Source organism: Mesoplodon densirostris, chromosome 14, assembly GCF_025265405.1.
Source record: "Mesoplodon densirostris isolate mMesDen1 chromosome 14, mMesDen1 primary haplotype, whole genome shotgun sequence".
In the NCBI taxonomy this organism is placed as follows: Eukaryota; Metazoa; Chordata; class Mammalia; order Artiodactyla; family Ziphiidae; genus Mesoplodon; species Mesoplodon densirostris.
In genome coordinates this window covers 25,950,445-25,971,715 of record NC_082674.1, presented here as the reverse complement: position 1 = coordinate 25,971,715, position 21,271 = coordinate 25,950,445, and the positions used below count along the sequence as shown (strand labels likewise).

At 36.7% G+C, this 21,271-nt stretch overlaps 1 protein-coding gene across 1 annotated transcript in view; it reads right to left on the bottom strand.

The window, feature by feature from the left end:
• Positions 1-21,219, bottom strand: part of SLC30A6 (solute carrier family 30 member 6) — a 38,793-nt gene extending 17,574 nt beyond the window's left edge. Inside the window, exons 1-8 of the mRNA XM_060117709.1 lie at positions 21,164-21,219; positions 16,726-16,812; positions 11,147-11,231; positions 10,090-10,132; positions 8,043-8,108; positions 2,452-2,532; positions 1,934-1,969; positions 1,093-1,187 (exon numbers count right to left, since the gene is read on the bottom strand). Of these exons, the coding sequence (XP_059973692.1) occupies positions 1,093-1,187; positions 1,934-1,969; positions 2,452-2,532; positions 8,043-8,108; positions 10,090-10,132; positions 11,147-11,231; positions 16,726-16,812; positions 21,164-21,166 (496 nt within the window). The 5' untranslated portion in view covers positions 21,167-21,219. The remainder of the gene's footprint in view (positions 1-1,092; positions 1,188-1,933; positions 1,970-2,451; positions 2,533-8,042; positions 8,109-10,089; positions 10,133-11,146; positions 11,232-16,725; positions 16,813-21,163) is intronic.
• Between the last annotated feature and the right edge of the window lie 52 nt (positions 21,220-21,271).

Below are 21,271 nucleotides of genomic sequence, written 5' to 3'. Positions count from 1 at the left end.
TACAATTCTAAATATGTAAAAAATATATATACATGTGCATAGAAAAAAAATTAAAGGAACAAAATAGAAATGTTAACAGATGTTATCTCTGGGTCATGAGATTAACAATACTGTTTCCTTCTTGTATCTTTCTGATCTTCACAGAGAAATACAGTTTCTAAACCTCTGTACCTTCTTAGAATTTCTAGAATGAGCATTATAGTATCCTAATAAAGTTTTTTCTAAAAAATTCTGGTCATCACAAATATTATTTAATTTTCTAGTTCATGCAGTAATTCTTAAACTCTAACTCATACAAATACAACTCATACTTTGTAACACTCAGGAAGTTGTTTAAACCTGAATGGGTATTTCAGAAAGCTTTCTTCCCTTGGTTATCTTGGTATTCAAGTCAGTGAGACCTAAAAAGACCCTCACCTATTTTTGCTTCAAAGTACAGGTGTGTGGGTCTGTGTACACAGCCCACTTTTGTTTTTACCTCACTTCTCCATCCAACAGTGGTTAACCCTTTGTAGGTTAGTGGGATTCCAAAACACTGAAATTATTGAAAAATGCCAATAATTTAGACCACTGGAGTGAAAAGTCTATCTGAATTTTTAAAGACTTGAAAATAAAAGAATAAATCAAAAGGAATAAAGTTTTGCTACTTTCAAATATATACCTACCCACCATTGCCCAAGAGAAGTTCCTGGGAACTTATCTAATTAACAAAATACAATTATTTGCAATGAGCATAGCAACTAGTCTATGTACACTGATGCTTCTAAAATGCTTGCAGTAAACTTTTCTTAGGTAGGTTATACATGTAAAATCTCATTCATGGTATTTGGTAAATGTAATTTTTTATTGCATGTAATTTAATACATAAGTCAGTTTTGCCTGTTTTTAAGTAATATGTTATTTTAAAGCTTGTAATAATTAGATTCCGTTTCATAATTTTTTGCTCAGAGAAAGACTTTAGAACCTTTGGGGTAGTCCTCTCTTCTCTTCAGGATATACTTTCTCATTGATCTATGAATTAATGAAACAAACCAAAGACCTGTTTTTATGAGAGATTAATTGGTTTTTTATTAATGGTAAATAAAAACATACCTTCAGAGACATAAGCAAAAGGTTTATTCCGAATAGAAAGCATTGTGAACAGGTTGAAAGAAAGAGCCACAAAAGTACCAACTAATAATCTTCCCCTGAAAAAAACAACATTCATGATTATTTTTTTCTTGGTAATGTCAATATGTAATTTCAGCATGTAGAGACACTAAGAGATGGGAAGGCAGAGTGGTCTGCTTCAATGGTTTAGTATTTGCAGAGCCAGAATCTGAACTTGGTTCTAGCACCATGACCAATGTCCTGTCTACTCTTGCTCCACCTCACACAGGACAAAAAAAAAAAAAAAAAAAACAACACTCTTAGCATTAACAGTATCTCCTTACAGGTAATTGCTGTTATAAATTTTTAGAAATGCTAATGGTATTTGGTTTACAGTCCACTGGCCGGGTCAGACTGTCCTGAATTAAACTGATCAGAATAGGTAAAGTCCACATAGTTGGCCACTATGTTGTAAATAATAGCAATTCCATCTTTTCTATAGCTGCTACTAAAAGACTTGGAGGATCCAATGTTAAATTACAGAAGACCAGATGGGGCTGGCTTAGGATATTGACCTAGCCTAGAAATACTGAGGGACCCAAAATCAGGGTAGAAAGGCCTTCCTGTTCAGTATAAAAATTTAAGGGCTTGGGAACAGTTAAGGGTGAAAAGAGGGAGTCTTGGGATTTGGGGATTTTGCTTGTGAAATATCAATAAAATATATATTACCACACTCTGAACTCTAATATTGGCCAAAGTAACCACTATTTAATAACATATCAATTAATAACTGGGAATCAAACTCAATAGTAAATTATATGTTATGTTAAAAGCAGAATCTCACGTGTGTATCTCAGGCTGCTCCAAAAAGCGTTCTGCACTAAAAGAAGGAAATAATGTATTAAATAAGTCCTACAAATTATAAAATTATAAGACTTTATTAAATATATAATTAATCTAATAAATTCACGAAACTTTTTAATATGATAACCAACTGTTGATTATTAGTAGTGATGAGACAAGCAGACCCACAAATTATCCTCAAGGTGTAATTCAATCTTTCTCTACCAAACCTGTTTCAATGGGTTTGTACTAAGCATGTACTAAAACATGTCTGTGTGAATCCTTTCCTTTCATTCACATCTATGACTAAATTTAGTAGCATCAAAGAAGGTAATAAAAGAAGGGTGAAAAGAAGGGAGAAAAGTCTGAAACATGAAGAAATTGTACTATCAAAACTCCAGCACTGCTCATTTTATTTGTATACCCTTCCAACCAGACATGTCTCACTGGATTCTTTCATATTCCCAAAGGTGGCATAGGTAGAATTTGCAGTGACAGTAACATTGTATACAAATGTACCTTTCTTTTAATATAAAGAGAGCTCCCAATTGTGCCAAGACTGTGGATGCAAATACAGCCAGGACTTCTAATCTTTCAAATCTGAAATTGGAAAATTAATTAAATCAGCCTAATTCTTTCAATTCACAAACTAGTATCTCTAGAACACATTCATTCACTCACTATACATGTGCCTACTATAATCCAAACGCTGTTAAAAAAAAGACTACAGTTTCTAGAATGACAATAAACAATGAACATCACAGATTTTAAAAAGAGTGCCTATTTGTACAACATATACTCCTTAGGGCTTTTATTTTCTAGAAATAACCATTATTATAATAACAGCTAGCACTTAATTGACCCATCTTGTGTCAGACACTGGTCGAAGTGTTTAACATATTACCTCATCTAAATCCTTATGAGGGCTAGTTTATCTACTTTTTTTAAAAAAAAAGAGATAAGGAACCTGAACCCCAAAGAGGAAAAGTAACTGTTTAGAATCATATGGCTTGGAAGTGAAGGAGTCAGGTTTTCAAACTCAGACACTCTGGCTCTAGAGTTCATGATTTTAACCACTACTACACTGCCTCTCCTATCTACACACAATTGAAGTTAACTGAATATGTCTTATAATCTCTAAGCTATCAGCTGGAGGCCACCGGCTGTTGTCTTATTTATCTTAGTTTCTCCCACTGCACATAGTTTAATGGCATTCAACACCTGTAAGTATATATGTTTAAAGTTTCTCAAGGAAATAATTATCTTCAGAAACGATAATAAAATAATTAACGATGTTCATCACATTTGTTGTTTTTTTCCCTCAAATGAGTTGATTTAATTCCAGGTGGTACAGAATTCAGAATATTCAGGAGATAATAAAATAATAAAGGACATTCATCACATTGCTGTTTATAATAGAAAAATGTTGGAATCAACAACAGACCATTACACATTATTACAAATATAAGAGAAATGTATTTACTGACATGGAAGGATGGAAATGAAAAAAAGTAGGTTATAGGAGAGTATGAAAAAAAACGGTATGTAAATACGGCAACATTATTTGTGGTAGTTGATAAGTTGATACTAAAGTGCGTATTGAAATGCAAATGGTGAAGGAAAGCAAAGACAATGTGAAAAAGAACAAAGCTGGAAGATTTACACTACCAGATAACCAAGATTTCAAAACTACAGTAATTGACACAGTATGGAACTAATTCAAGGATAGACAAATATACCAAATAAAAGAGAAAAGAGACTCCAGAAACAGACAAACACATACACAGTCACTTGATTAATAAAAAAGTAGCACATAAAAGCAATAAAGAATAAATTTTTTTCAATAAATAATGTTTTATCAAATTGAATAGCTATATAGAAACAAATGCGCCTTGACCTTTACCTCAACCCATACACAAAAATCAATTCCAGGGCTTCCCTGGTGGTGCAGTGGTTAAGAATCCACCTGCCAATGCAGGAGACACAGGTTTGAGTCCTGGTCCGGGAAGATCCCGCATACCGCAGGACAACCAAGCCCGAACACCACAACTACTGAGCCTGCGCTCTACAGCCCGTGAGCCACAACTACTGAGCCCTTGAACCACAACTACTGAAGGCCTGCGTGCCTGGAACCTGTGCCCCGCAACAGGAGAAGCCACCGAAATGAGAAGCCTGCGCACCACAACGAAGAGTAGCCCCCGCCTGCTGCAACTAGAGCAGCAACAAAGACCCAACGCAGCCAAAAATAAATAAAATGAATTAATTAAAAAAAAATCCTAGGGCTTCCCTGGTGGCGCAGTGGTTGAGAATCCACCTGTCCATGCAGGGGACGTGGGTTCGTGCCCCGGTCCGGGAAGATCCCCCATGCCGCAGAGCAGGTAGGCCCATGAGCCATGGCCGCTGAGCCTGCGCATCCGGAGCCTGTGCTCCGCAACGGGAGAGGCCACAACAGTGAGAGGCCCACATACCGCAAAAACAAAAAACAAACAAACAAAAAAACCCCTAAAAAAACCCCATAATTAATTCTAGTTTGATTGTAAGCCTAAATGTGAAAGGTCAAATTGTAAAACTTCTAATAACAGGGTAGAATATCTTTATTCTGGCCAAGATTTCTTGACAAGTACACAAAAAGTATTAACCATAAAGGAAAAGACTGATAAATTGAATTTATCATTGAAATTAAAAACTTTTCACTCATCAGAAGATATCTTTAAGAGAATGAAAGAGAAATGGGAGTGAGAGAATATATTTATGTATAAAGAACTCTTATATAGATCAATAAGAAAAAACAGGCAACCCAATCTAAAAATGGATAAAACACTTCAGCAAGCATTTCACAAAAGGGGTAATCTGAATGGTTAATAAACATAAGAAAAAGTGTTCAAATACTCATCAGGAAAATAACTTAAGCCTCAATGAGATGCCACTGCACACCCTAGAATGGCTTTAAAAAAAAAAGGCAATACCAACAGTTGGTAAGGACACGAAGCAACTAGAACTCTAATATACTGTCAGTGGAAATGTTAAACTGGTAAAACCACTCTGGAAAACTGTTTGGTATTATCCTATCTTCTAATGATGAATATACGCAAATCCTATGACTGAGTAATTTCAAAGACATATTGCCCAACATAAATGAGCACACATGTATACCAAAAGAAATGTACAAGAATGTTCATAAGTAGTTTTATTTATAATAGCTAAAAGCTAAAAATTATCTAAATTCCTTTCAATAGTTGAACATATAAACAAATTTTGATATATTCACATAATGGAATATTAGAGCAATGAACAAGAATGAACTACTGCTGTATGACGATATATATATATATTGTATACCATTTATATGACTTCAGAAACAGGCAACAACAATCTGCAATGACAGCAATCACAATCCTGGTTACTTTTCTCAGGGTTTGACTCTGACTTAACATTAAGTCATTAAAGGAGGCTTTGGGGAAACTTGTAATGTTTTATATCATGATCTAGATAGTAGTTATACAAGTACATTTATTTGTTAAAATTCATCAAACTGCACAAGGATATAAGACGGAACAAGCTACAGTCCCTGCTACCAATAAATTTATATTTTAAAGGGGAAGACAAAAAAAAAAAACAATTAATTGCGCTTCCCTGGTGGCACAGTGGTTAAGAATCCACCTGCCAATGCAGGGGACCCGGGTTTGAGCCCTGGTCTAGGAAGATCCCACATGCCGCGGAGCAACTAAGCCCATGTGCCACAACTACTGAGCCTGTGCTCTAGAGCCCGCAAGACCACAACTACTGAAGCGCGTGTGCCTAGAGCCCATGCTCCACAACAAGAGAAGCCACTGCAATGAGAAGCCCACTCATCGCAACGAAGAGTAGCTCCCACTCACCGCAACTAGAGAAAACCTGCGCACAGCAATGAAGACCCAACACGGCCAAAAATAAATTAATTAAATAAATAAATTTAAAAAAATAATTTATAAGTTCTGATAAGTTCTATACAGAGAATTATAGCAGTCTGATGTGACAAGAAGCTAACTAGGTGATCTATTTTAGAATCCATTTTAGATTGGGCCCAGTCACTTAATGACATTAGCATTTAGTGACATTAAGATCGGAATAACAAAACGGGGCTTATCTCGTAAGAATCAAGTGAAGAGCATTTCCAGGAGATAGAACAGTTTGTATAAAGACCCTAAAGCAGGAATAAGTTGTGTTCAAATTACGGAAAGAAAGACAGTGTGGTATAGAGGGCATGAGAGTGGTAACTTGAAAAGAAGTAGGCTGGGTCTAAATCATATAAGGCCTTTGTAAACGAGGAAAGGGGTCAGGATTTTATTCTAAGTATAACAGGAAATAACTGGATGGTTTTAAGAAGTAGAATGATAGCATGATTTAGGCTTAAAAAAAAAAACACTGAAGAAAAAACCCCAAAAAACACTGGTTTCTATATGGAGAATGGACTGAACGGGGGTAAAAGGAGAAGCATGGGAACCAGTTAGGATGCAAGACATTGGTTAAGGCAAGAAATGAAGGTAGTTTGGTTAGGATGGTAGTAGTGGAGATAGAAACGGGGGCGAGGACAGATTCTGGGTGTGTTCTTAAGTTATCTTGACATAACTTGCTCATGGATAAATGTAGGTGATGAGAGAATAATCAAGGACTTTGCTTGAGCAACTGAGTGGTGGTGTATTTGCTAAGATGTGAAAAACTGCAGAGGAACAGATTTTGGGGGAAGAAAACAAGAATCTTAGCTTGAATTTAAGACATGAATTAGACATCCATGTGAACCTGGCATGAAGGTAACATGACATGAGATAAATCTCAGTGCTGGAGAACTGAATTTTGGAATTATTAAATATAGATGACACTTCAAGCTATGTGACTGACTGCAATTGTATTTGATTGCTCCCTCTTTTCCTATTCACTCTAAGCAACTAGGCCAAAATGGGAGCTGTCTTGTCCTTATGTGACCTTGTCTCCTGGCCACAGTAGCTGATCTAAAGACTAACATCTATACCAAGGTGGACCAACCAATAGTTCTTTCTCACTATTTTCTGAACTAGCGCTGGGGAATCCTTTCGTCTCAAGGATGAAGGTGAGAAGGTTCAAAGTCTTGCTAGGAGTTATCATTCCAGGATAGTGGAGAAAAGTGGTCTGAGAAGCTGAACCTGACATTCAGAGAAAAGCAGGCCTTTTGAGGTAAGAGAAAGACAATGTCCTGAGTGTTCTAGTCCCTATACCAGTTTACCTCAGTCTTCCCACACTTTGGTATGTAAATTAACATTTTTCCCCCAAACTAGTTTGAGATGGATTTCTGTCACAACCAAAAGCCTTTACAAATGATTATCATATCAATCCAACTCTATCAAATTTCAGTGACACTTATAAATATCTTCATTTTGCACTAAAATTTCATGTTTACTTTGTCCCATTATTTAAGTAAATAAAACCTGATTTTGTTCAAAAGAATATGATCCCAATAAATGGTATGGTGGAGAAGGTAAGTTTTGTCCAAGAGTTTCTTCACCAAAGTTAAATTCTTCTTTCAAGTTGTTTCCTTGAATCTGAAAAGAACTCATTTTTTCTAACATATTTTAAAAAATCCTCTGATATAAAAGATTATTTTCTAACTTTCAGTAATTTCTAAACCCTAGAAACAGAAATCTCAAAATCTTTTGTCAGTTCATTGCTGTCACAAATCCAGTCTTAAGATAAAAATACATCTCTACTGCTGCATTAATGTTAAACTATATCCCACTTACTTTAACATCTAGAAGATACATACATGAAAATCCTTTGTACTTTCTCTAACTGAAATAAGAGATTACCAAAATATTAAAGAACTTAAAATGAAGATTTTATGTAAGATTTGTTTTATAAAATAGAAAAAAACTAATGTGAACATTTCACTTTAATATGATTTAAATTTAAACATTCATGTTCCTTATCTAGAATCCTCTTGGAAGATGCTTTTTTATCTACTTTCACTATCTGATCACTATTCCACTAAACAGGCAGCATTTATTTTCTACAAGTACTCTAGCTAGCTCTTTACTGCCTGGTATAACTACTACTTTAATAGCAATAAGTTAGCAGAAAATAAAATAATTTGAACTTACCCAAATGAATAGGCAGGGCTAGGTTTCCTCATCATTACCCAGTAACTTATTAAACATGTCATTAAACTAAGTAAAAAGGAAAATAAATTTAGCATTAGAACTAGAACTAGAGGACTTACAGAAAGAAATTTAGCTTTCAGAATACCTAAGTTGCTAAAAGTTAATAGTGTTTGCAGACTAAACTAACAACAAGTTATTCTAATAATTTATAATCTAATCACAATAAGCACCCTAATGTGAGTTTTAACATGGGGAGAAACTGAAAGAAGTTATGATATACCATTAAGACACTAATAATAGAACTAATAGAACCTAAACCCATAATTTCTCTACTCAGAAAGTTATCCGCCCTAAATGGTTTCCATAACTGAGCCTGCAAAAAATGACACAGTAATAATAAGTGCAATTTACTTGATTCTAGGCATATACAATACATTCTAACTTTGATAAACTTTAATCTCTGTTAAAAGTTAAACTAAATATTAGTAACACCTTGACAACATTCTGGATGGGATAAAGTTATGGTTACTTTATAAGTATAGTAGAGACTCACTCTAAAACAACTTACTACAGTGTGAAATTCAAGTAATAACTATCTGTTTTAGACCAATCAAGAAGATTTAGTTATGTGACTGATGAAAAAGACATCCCTATAACATACTTCTATGGCACGGATCTTGGAGACATATGGTCTAAGCATTCTGCAACCTTTATTTGGAAATATGAAAGGTCCCCAAAGCAGGAGCCAATAGGTCATCTCTCTAGCTCACAATTACATAGATACTTTGCAGTTATTAACATCCCTCATTTCTTTTCCCACCCACATGGTTACAGTGGGAACTAGTATGTTCTTACGTGTTCCTGCTCCCTGGTCACAGCTGACTCATCTACAGGTAGGCACCTGACCTAAAGTCTGGGTATTATCTTTTCTGTTGCTATATAAATGGGGTATTTTCTTCCAGCATATCTTCTAATTATTATTTGTATGTATGGTCCATGTTGATAATTGTACTTATTTCACAGATAACTTTCCTTTAAGTAAAGAAAACTTCATAAATTAAGTGCAACAAACTTTTTTTTAGTTTAATTTTATCGTTTTGTTCAAAATAGGACATTTACACAGAAATGTGGATAAAGCACATATGTACATTTTAACGAATAGAAAAAAAACACCCATTTAACCACCAATCAAGGTCAGGAGTAAAACACTGGGGAAGCCTTCTGGAGGTCTCTTTTCTGTTTTTCAAATGAAGTATATATGGTTGGTAACAAATTCCTTATTAGCTTCAAAACATTAAGAAGGGTCTTCCCTGGTGGCACAGTGGTTAAGAATCCGCCTGCCAATGCAGGGGACACGGGTTCGAGCCCTGGTCCAGGAAGATCCCACATGCCACAGAGCAACTATGCCCATGTGCCACAACTACTCAGCCTGCACTCTAAAGCCCACTAGAGCCCGCAAGCCACAACTACTGAGCCCGCATTCCACAACTACTGAAGCCCGTGCGCCTAGAGCCTGTGCTCTGCAACAAGAAAAGCCACTGCAATGAGAGCCCAAGCACTACAACAAAGAGTAGCCCCTGCTCGCCGCAACTAGAGAAAGACTGCACACAGCAAAGAAGACCCAGTGCAGCTAAAAATAAATAAATAAATAAATTAATTAATTAATTAATTAATTAATTAAAAAAACAAAACACAACACTAAGGAGGGGACTTCCCTGGTGGCGCAATGGTTAAGAATCTGCCTGCCAATGCAGGGGACACAGGTTCGATCCCTGGTCCGGGAGGATCCCACATGCCATGGAGCAACTAAGCCTGCGTGCCACAACTACTGAAGCCCTCACACCTAGAGCTGGTGCTCTGCAACAAGAGAAGCCACCGCAGTGAGAAGCCCGTGCACTGCAATGAAGAGTAGCTCTCACTTGACGCAACTAGAGAAAGCCCGCGCACAGCAATGAAGACCCAACACAGCCATAAATAAATAAGTAAGTAGGTAAGGAAGGAAGGAAGGAAGGAAGTAAAAACATTAAGGAGCGTTTTTAAAACTTACCTAAAAAGATCAAAAATGGTCAGGTAAGTATAGGCAGTTAAAGCTGCAAAACAACAAAAAGACTGATTAAAATGTTACCGAATCCATTGTTAGGAAATACAGCAAATCACCAAAATTGTTCATAACAGGGACATCCATCACCAAAAAACATGAGTCACTGATTAATCTCATATGTTCGCAATTATCTAGTAAATTTGACTAATATATGTAGCCAAAGTTGGTTAATGCAAAAGCTTACTTTAGAACCTGATTTCTCCATCAGGAAAAAATGAAGCAGTATATGCTCAAAAGCCCTGAGATCAATTTTTTGCCTCCTTCTGTCATTGGAGTACTATTTTAAATGTATTTTTAAAATAGCAGGATGAAAATAATGTTAAATAAAAACATAAGTCATGACACAAGAAAAATATTAGATTTCCCTTTTCAAGGAAAACTCAATAAATCATAAAAATTTATACACTACATAAATTGAAGAACTAATCTATCACATTAAAAGGAAATCTCACAAAAAAGATACATGCACCCCAATGTTCACAGCAGCACTATTTATAAAACAGACTCACAGGTATAGAAAACAAACTAGTGGTTACCAGTGGGAAAGGGGCAAGATAAAGGTAAGAGATTAAGATATACAAACTACAATGTATAAAATAGATAAGCAACAAGGATCAATTATACAGCACAGGGAATTAGAGCCATTATTTTGCAATAATTTTTAGTGGAGTATAATCTATAAAAATACTGAATCACCATGCTGTACACCTGAAACTAATATAATAATGTAAATCAATATCTCAATTAAAAAATAAAAAGAAATCTTAGTTTTTCAAATAGATTAAAAAGTTTTTTAAAAAAAGCTCATTTTAAATGATAATGCCTAACAACTGAACCAAATTTTATGGTTTACAAGGTACTTTTGGAATAGATTCTCTCATTTAAATCTTTTGGGTTATATTTCAGAATAATATACTCTATGTAAAGGAAGACATACCTTTATTTAAAATGAGAACAATGAAAGTGAAATAATTAACTCCTAAAAATAAGAATAGTGACATACCTATACTATTAGTGGAACTGCACCACATTAGCAGGAAGCCAGTACATGTTAAGTTTATTGCACCAAAGAGCAGTATCTTCCAGGACTGTGAAAAAGAAAATCATTCTTATTTGTACAATGCTGATAAACTTCTCTGGGTCCATTCAAGTTGCTGTGATTCATACTCTAATATTCAAAGGAATAAGTACAACTTGTTTCAAAAAGTTGAAGTGCCACATTTTCTAAAACAACCAAAATTATCATCAACCAAGTTACTATTTTAATATATAAGCCTAGGGCTTCCCTGGTGGCGCAGTGGTTGGGGGTCCGCCTGCCGATGCAGGGGACGCGGGTTCGTGCCCCGGTCCGGGAAGATCCCACATGCTGTGGAGCAGCTGGGCCCGTGAGCCATGGCTGCTGGGCCTGCGCGTCCGGAGCTTGTGCTCCGCAATGGGAGAGGCCGCGACAGTGAGAGGCCCGTGTATCACAAAAAAAAAAAAAAAAAAAAAAAAAAAAAAAATCAATAATATATAAGCCTAAAAGAATAATTCTAGAAGGGGAATTATTCAAGAGAAAATAAATTCTGACACAAACTCTCAAATAGTTGAGAAAATATGCTGACATTTGAATATAATTTTGTCTCTATAAACATGTAGAGACAATAATAAAAACAAATGGGACAAAATGTAAAGCAATTGATGAATCTGAATAAAGGGTATAAGGGAGTTCCTTATACTCATAACATTTCTGTAAGTTTGATGGTACATCAAAATAAAGTTACCCTGCCCACCCACCCACCAAAAAAGAGCAGTACTTGGGTTATTTACCAAGTAAATTGTATGAAATAGGACTGCAAAAGAGGAAAAGATTACCACAGTTTAGAAGTTCACAGAAAAGGGAGGATCTGAGATATACCTTGAAATAGCTAGGATTTAGAGGGACGAGGAAGAGCATTCTAAAAATAAAGGAAGAAGAGATCAAGTGAACTGTTTTCTATTTTTGTTCTGCTCCTCTCCCTATAAAGGGAGACCTATGCTTGTTTGAAAGTAGAGGTGAAATAAATTAGTGAAAAGGTAGTTATTTGGAGGTGTTAAAATTAAACATGTAATTGCTAAGGTCAAGTATGGTATGGGATAGAATGGTTTTACAATACAGATGAAAGGTGTAGGTCTAGAAAGGAAGAACACCACCTGTGAGAAAGTGAGAAGGGTAAGACGGTAACGGAAGAGAAAGAGAACTTGTAAGGCAGAAAGAAATGACAGTGATGTAACACAGAGGTAACAGTCTAGAAAGGAAGAAGCAAGGCCATTTCCTAAAATTAGGGGATATGATAAAGTAGCACTGGAAACTTCAATCTGGAAGAGGATCTGCAGAATAGATGTTATGGTGAATATACTATTGAATCATCAAAAAGAAGAACAATAATTACCAACATGAATTTATGGTAGACACCATTGTGGAACTTCCTCTACACCCACGAGCAAAACCAGAAAAGCAAGTGAGATAGGGATGTTAGAGACTTGAGAACTGATATGATAGGTTAACAAGACAAGGGACTCTAATACTAGCGAGGACATTAATGAAATGATTGGGTATGGGGTCTAGTCAGAACAGGGATTCAACAGCAGTCAGAAAAGGAGGATAAAGCATTTAATGCATGCAGTTCTAATGCTGAATCAAGCTATTAATCAACAAATATTTGAGTATCTATTTTGTAACAGACACTATTCTAGGCACTGGAGATACAGCAGTGAACAAAACATGGACCTTATAATCCAGGTGAGGTGACAGACAATAAGCAAATATATAAGGTCAGGTGGTGGTAAGTGCTAGAAGAAAAAATACAGTAAGAACACAGTAAATGGAAGACATGGAAGAGCTGCTCTTCTAGATAGGGTGGTCAGAAAAGACTCCTTTGGTAAGGCGACATGTGACCAGAAATCAGAAAGAGGCAAAGGTGCTAAGCATGCAGATATCTGGGAGAGAAAATGGGAACCACAGTGCATATTCTCTGAGATAGAAGAATGGCTGAGGACAGCTAGACAACAGAGCTGAGAGGGAGTCTGGGGCTACATCAAGTAGTGTCATGTATGCCAGGAAAAGAACTGGGATGTATTCCAGATGAGATGGCAAGTGACTTAGCTTTCATTTTAAAAAGCTCATTCAGCTTCCCTATGTAGAATACACTGCATAGGGGCAAAGATGTAAGTATGAAGACCGTTTAGAATGTGACTGCAATAAACCATGTGGGAAATGATGGTGGCTTTGAATGTGGTAGGAAGGTGTTAAAAGAGTCAGATTCTGAGTATTATACTGAAGATAGAGCCGGCAAGAATTACTTATAAAGCAGATGTGAGGAGTGAGGGAAAGAGATGGGTAAAAATGACGACTCCAAGGTTTCTGGCCTGAGCTATGTAGTGAAGGAGTGATAGAAAATCAAAGTTCAGGTTTGATCATATTAAATTTGAGATGCCTATTAGATATCCAGGTGAAAATGTTGAGAAGTCCATTATATATGGGAATTGGAGGTAGGGAAGAAGATAGGGACTGAGATATAAATATAGGGTCATCAGCATATGGTAATGAAAGTGTCACCTAAATGGAATAAGTGTAAACAATAAAGGCCAGAGCTCCATAAGCCCTGGGACACTCCAAAACGTAAGAGGTCAGAAAGATGAGAGGAAAGTAAGAAAGGAGACTAAAAATAATGGCCAAGTAAGTAGGAGGAAAATCAAGAGTGGCATTTCAGAGTCCAAATGAATAAAACTGCTTTAAGGTGGAAGAGACTGTTTTTCATCAAATGCCACTGAAGGTCAAATAAGATGGGAAATGAGGATGACCACTGCTTTTGGAACACAGAAGTTATTAGTTACCTTGTAAAAGCTGTTTCTGTGGATAAGTGGGGACTAGAATCAGACTGCTTTTGTTGAATAGAAACAGGGAGAAGAGAAAGTGAACAAAGAGAGTAAAGACAATTCTTCTAAGTACTTTTGTATAAAAAGAAGCAGAGAAAGGAAGCAGTAGCTGAGAGTGGAATATATGGCATGTAATTATGATGCAAGAAGAAGGAGAATGATTCAAGAAGGAACAACAATGCAAGAGACAGAAGGAACCATTATAGGAATGCTGTCTTTGAGTAGGCAACAGTGGAAGAATTGGCCTCATATAGCAGATCAGACAGTTCATTCACAAAATAGGAGGGCAGGCAGAGTGTTGGTAGATATGCTAGTGACAGGATGTGGAAGTTTGCTCCTGATTACTTCTTTTCCCTCAGCGAAACAGGAAGGAAGATGAAGGTTAGTGGGGATGAATAAGCTTTTGGGAGTTTGAGGACAGAAGTGAAAGAAAATGGTATGAAACTGTCACTTAGGAAACTGGAAACTGAATAAACTAGGAACATATAGTATGGGCCACACTAATGGCATACTTGATCATGAATTTAAAGTGAGACCAGTCAGCATGGTTTTGTGTTTTTTTTAAGGCTACATTCAGTTGCTTGCATGCAGGTACAGAGTAGGAAAAAAGTGGACTTAATGAGGTTAAGGATTTGCCAAGGAAGTATGATAAACAGAAGAGGGGCACAAAGGAGTTGAAGGCATATGCAAGAAAATGAAAATGATGGACCAGAGAATCTAAATTGATAAGTAAGTAAATGAGGATAAGAGAGGTGAAAAATAGTGAAAATATAGCAGAGTCAATGGACTGGAGGTCCTAGTAATAGGAGTGAACTGGAAAGACAAGGGATAGTGACTGATGAGTAAAGTGCTTAAATTGAGACAATGGGAGGATATAGTTATTATAAATGATAAGGTTTATGGTATGATCATAGGAGTGGATGGTTGGGAGGGATACAGGACAAGATTATTTGTGGTGAGGAACTGAGAGGTAAGGATCTTCCACATGAAATATGAAATCACCAAGAACTAAGACAGGAAAAGCAATGAAGAGATGAGCCAGGTGTACCTCTTAAGATTTAAAGTATGATAGAGGTTATCTGTACAATTCAGGTGTTCCTATACTGGTTTTGTTCCTACTACCTATTCTGTGGTATACTATGCTTCAGTGACGCGTACTGTTAAAGAACTTGCTGCTTCCTCCTGCAATATAGTTGCTTTCCATCAACATCATAAAGCTGTAACTATCTGTTCTCAAGAGATCATCCGAAGGACTTCCCTGGTGGTCCAGTGGTTAAGAATCCACCTTCCGGGGCTTCCCTGGTGGCACAGTGGTTGAGAGTCTGCCTGACAATGCAGGGGACACGGGTTCGAGCCCTGGTCTGGGAGGATCCCACGTGCCGTGGAGCAACTGGGGGCGTGAGCCACGAGTACTGAGCCTGTGCGTCTGGAGCCTGTGCTCCGCAACAAGAGAGGCTGCCACAGTGAGAGGCCCGCGCACCGCGATGAAGAGTTGCCCCCGCTTGCCACAACTAGAGAAAGCCCTCGCACAGAAATGAAGACCCAACACAGCCAAAAATAAATGAATAAATAAATAAATTTAAAAACCCACAAAACACTTAAAAAAAAAAAAAGAATCCACCTTCCAATGCAGGGGACTCGGGTTCGAGCCCTGGTTGGGGAACTAAGATCCCACATGCCACGGGGCAACTAAGCCTGCACGCTGCAATCAAAGATCCTGTGTGCCACAACTAAGACCTGATACAGCCAAATAAATAAATAAATATTTTAAAAAAAAAGAGATCATCCTAAATGACTAGATACAAAAGAAGCAGATAAGTTTCCTACCTGTGGCTCTTAGAGTTTAACATTCAGAGATGACAATATTTCCAAATACTAGAATTAATGAGTTCTGACCATATCCCAAGGTTTTAGAAACAGGAGATACAGTGGTAAAAAACAAAGAAAAGAAGTCTTTAGTTTAGTATTATAATACGTCATCAATATCATTGCTACTGCTTATTATGTTACATTGAAGCTAGGATTATTTAAAATTCATCAAATATTTGTTGGGTGCTTATTTTGTACTTTTATTAAAAAAGTGAGGGGATATATGTATACGTATAGCTGATTAACTTTGTTATATGGCAGAAACTAACACAACATTGTAAAGCAATTATACTCCAATAAAGATGTTTAAAAAAAAAAAGTGAGCAAAAGAGACATAGTCACTGCCCTCAGGGAGCTTACAGTATAAGACAATAATGAGAACAATGAAAACAGAATAATAACTAGAAGGTCTACATTGGTGACCAAAAAGGGTATCTATCAATTGTCTATTTATAGTCTCAAAGCATAACTTATTTTTTCTGCCTTACATTAAAAATGAGAAAACGTGGCTTCAGACCACACCCACGTAATTTGCTAAAAAAAACTAACAACATAAGGCTATCACCAAACAATTTTTCTTCAAAATTCTTTAGAATTAGAATAAAAACTAACCAAAGCCTAGCTTCCTCCCAAGCAAAACAACTGTATACTAAAGTACTGTAATTTTACATTAAAAATTACTTATCAAACATAATAAAATGAAAACAATGTGATGGATCAAGAGTGATTTCTATTTGCCTTAAAATTTACCTTTCTTCAATGTTATAATGTTTGTGCAATAATTAAAATTAGGGTTAAGGAATAAAAATAACTTACCCTTCGATCAGCTGCTACAAGTCTAAATTCCTGCAATAACTTGCCAAAAAAAGATCTTTGTGGTTTTCTAAAGAGATGAATTGTCCCCTTTAAAGCAAACAAAAAGTACACAAATCAGCGTTTAAGTATCTAATCTTCTTCATTCCTGCGATATAGTAATAACAACTAACATTTCTTGAATGCTCATTATGTCCCAAGCAATTATTCTAGACACTTTGCATGTATTTACCTATTTAAGACTCACAATCATCTATGTGGTGGAAACAATTTTTAGTAAATTGTCTAAGCACACAATGCTAGTAATGGCTGAGCAGGAATTCAAACCCAGGCATTTTAGCTCTAGATCAAACTCTTTTTTTTTTTTTAATGGATTAGGCAATTTTGAACCAGTTTGCCAAATAGCTCTACTGGAAAGAAATTATTACAATTTACCTAATTAAAGCTTTATATATGAAAGGTTTGGCAACTATTATTACAGGAAAACCTCTGAGTTTCTCCCTCAGGCATTCAAAGTATCTGGCATCCTAGCTAGCTTCCATGGTCCCTGCTAGTACACAGTATGGTACTAGCAGAGAAAGGTCATGGCAGTGGGGTTACCAATGAGAGAAGAGACTGAGTGGTGATTACAGTGGGATTTACCACTCAAGTTCAGGAAACCATGTAAGAAAGCCTTAACATAAAGGAGAGCTCAAGCACACATAGGAAATTAGCCTGTGATTAAGGTAGTATCCAGTATCAGTGGGAGAAAGTATGAGTTATTCAATAAATAGTATTTGGAAAAAGGTAAAGTTGGATCCTTACTACTCACTCTAATTTTTCATTATTTTAAAATCAAAATATAAAACAACAGAATAATTGAAGAAACTCATGGATGTATCATTTTATAATCTTGTATGTGGAGAAGACTTTTCTTAATAGGACATAAAACCAAGAAGCTTAAATGGATCAATTTTACTATACTTTCATGATGGGAATACAATACAAAAAACAAAACAAAAAAACACCCTGGAAAAATAAGCTGTGAAAATCTTTGTTATTACAAAAGCAAAGTAATTGTTTCTAGGGGAAAAAAAATCCTTCACAATTTTCAACGGGTCATACATAATAATTTGATTGCTAAGTGCCATGTACTTAAATTTTTGGATTTTAATTTTAACAAAACATTTTCTTAGATGGTAAAGGCCACAATCACTATAACAACCATACTACATTTCTACCCCATTAAAGTTGGCCAATTTGATTCAAACACTGAAGCTCCACAGACAGCAATGGAACTAGGAATTAACAGATTAAAAATGTGAAAAACTTTCAGATCCAATTCAAGCAGAGGTGTGATTTTCCTATAGTTAGCATCTAGAAACATCTCAATAGTTATAAAATGATATATCCCATTTCTTCAAGTTTTACATGTCATTAGTTGCATTATGTTTAGACTCAGGAAAGGCAGAAAATAGGCTAAGCTCTAGAAATCTGGCATAACAAAAACAGCAAAATGTTGATAACTGTTGAGGTCAAGTTATGGCTACATGGGGGCTCATTATATTATATTCTCTCTACTTTTGTGTATGTATGAAAATTTCCACAATAAAAAGTTAAAGTAAAAAATATTTTTAAAAATGTAAAAATAAAGCATCAGGAAAAAGGTGCAACTAATTTTCATATCCAAATAAAGACCAGTGTATATGTATAACCCTAAGGCTCTGCTAAACCAATTCAGTTGAAAAGGAACAGTATGCTATTTTCACCTGAAACGTTAATAAATGCTAATGTCAACAAACATACTGTAGTCTTAAAGAATTATGTGTGGATATTTTGGTCCCAAAGATAAATTCTACTTAATACTGGTATCCTTGAATATCTTCTAACTTCAGCCCATTTAAAATTATTTCAGTTACTTTAAGTTTCAGGTTAAAGGACTTCCCTGATGGTCCAGTGGCTAAGACTCCGAGCTCCCAATGCTGAGGGCCTGGGTTCAATCCCTGATCAGGGAACTAGATCCCACATGCTGCAACTAAAAGTTCGCATGCCGCAACTAAAGATCCTGCACGATGCAACCAAGACCCAGCGCAGACAAACAAATGAATAAATAAATAAATAAAAATATTTAAAAAAATAGTTTCAGGTTAAGACAATCAATAAGGTTTCTAAAAGGCAGAGGGCCATTTCTGATGCCATTCTGATACTGGGGGAAAACCCACAAAAATCCTAATTTTCATGTCACTCTTTCCAAAATTATATTGGCTCTCCACTGCTATCAGGATAAATTCCAAATTTTACAACTTGGAACTCAATCCTTTCAATGAGTTAGCCTCAGTTTCTTTCCATTTTTTCCTCTTGCTCCAGATAAGAATCCTCAACTCCAACTAAGCTGCTGTTCTCCTTGTCTCATGATCACACCATTCTAGAGTAAAAAGGCCAGACTTGTCTAACCCAAGCACTAATAGCCCTGAAGCACTTAGCAAGTTACCTGACCTCTCTGTTTCCTCATCCAAATGAGGGTAATGAATTGTAGACTAAGCGTACTGGAGTAAGGGACAAAGTACTCAGTCTACTGGTTCACTTCCTACATGAAGCCTTATTAGATTATTCAAACTATAGTTTTTTATGCCACTTGCTTTGTAATTAACCATAGGCTAGCCTTCATCTTGTCATCTTTCATGGTAAGTTAATTTTTTAGTAACTTCATTAATGACAAGGGCTATATTTCCTTGACATTTTCTAAGAAAGCACTACGCTTTGCGCATAGCACGTTATTAACAAATAACACATAATGGGTAATTTTAAAAATAAAACTTAAATGCTACTATTTCCCTTATTACTAATGTTTCACACATAAAAATTTACTGCCATGGTTACCTATTCAGTGTTCTATAAAACAGATATTTATTGAAAACTTCCTCTGGGCCAGGCACTGTACAAAAGGCTCTGGGGATATCAGAGCGAATACATAGGTCCTCCTCTCAAAAAGCTTACAGCCTAGGAAGTGAGAAAGACAAGTGAATACACAACTTTAACACAGTCTGGTAAAATGCACCAGATGTTACTGGTAAAAAGCACCCTCACAGGAGCGTAAAGGAGGCACTTAATAGAATGTTGAGACATGGCAGAAAGGCTCATGAAACAGACTAAAGGACATGTTAAGGGTTATACTGATAAGGATGGCAGACAGGAAATGGAGCGCAATCCTGGCAGAGAGAAGAGCATATAATAATTCGGTGCAAAGGTCTAATTCTTAGAACACAATCTGCAAGCTGTTCACTGTAGCTGGAATATGGGTGTATGTATGTATGTATGTGTAAAAAGAGGCTGTAAAGGTAAGAAGCTAGACTACAGATGTCTTTGCTTGCCATACTAAACAGGACTTTAGCTTTCAGGCTAAAGGGGAAAAAACGGAAGAATTTTAAGCAAGGGAGTGGCATGGTCAAGTTTTAGAAACTTAACTCTGGTTACACAGTGGTGAATGTCTGAAGGAGAACACAGCTATTTGGTCAGCAAAAAAAGTAAACTTTTACCCACTTTCTGCATGTAAAGGAAGGATTACAGGAAATTTAGAAAATATTTTCAAATATGTGAATAAGACATTTTTTCGACCATATCCACTCAAGGAAAAAAGTTAGAGTGACAGTGCTGGGGCACAGAAACGTGGTCCTTTTGTCATATACAGGCTATCAATAAGAGACCCATGAATTTTCTGATACAATGGTGTGTACCTCTTTTGACACTGAAATCACAATCAACTGCTTATCCTTAGATAAAATTCAGAGAGCTATATACTTGATTTCTAAAGGAATAAAATGACTAACACCTCTAACAAAATTTAAATACCACATCCCCAAAGCCATAAGGTATATTGGGATCTACAAACGCACACAAAAAAATAAGCTGCAGTAAGAGGCACTATCGACACCTTGACTTTCGCCAGTCTTTGGCCTTCTGAAAGCTGCTGCCATACCCGGCTGTCGCACTCGATAAAGGCAAGTTGGAGACTGGGGCGTCAGCCTCAATACCCTACTAACCATCCTCTTTATTTACGCCAGTGTTATCGTCACTGCTGTAAGCATCACTAATACGGTCGTTGCTGCTGTGGACTTGCTTTCTGATCTTTTGTTGGTGTTGTAGTCGCTGACACTGGCAAAGACTTTTATTTCTATATCAAGGATGTCACTGCAAGGAGGAGTCATAAACTCGCCCAGAGCCGAAAGGTCGGCCTGGAGCGGGGCCGGGGTCCGGAACAGCAAAGGAACCGGGTGAGGGAGCGAGGGGGCATCAGAGCTCTGATGGCACGCTCTCGGACGCCAGCCGCTCCTCCCGGGGACCCCAAGCATAACTCCGACGACGCCACCTCTGGGTGGCTGAGGCATTTCAAGGCCGCTTCAGGACCAGAAAGGATAAGAGGAATCATTTACGACAGAAACCCGCATAATCCTGGCCAACTCACCATGATAAGGAGCAGCACAGCTCCCGCCGGAAGACGGTCTAGGAGCTGGTTTTTCCCTAGAGCGGAAGGGGGTTGGGCATCAGAGGCCGATTGGCTGCGAGCGACGCG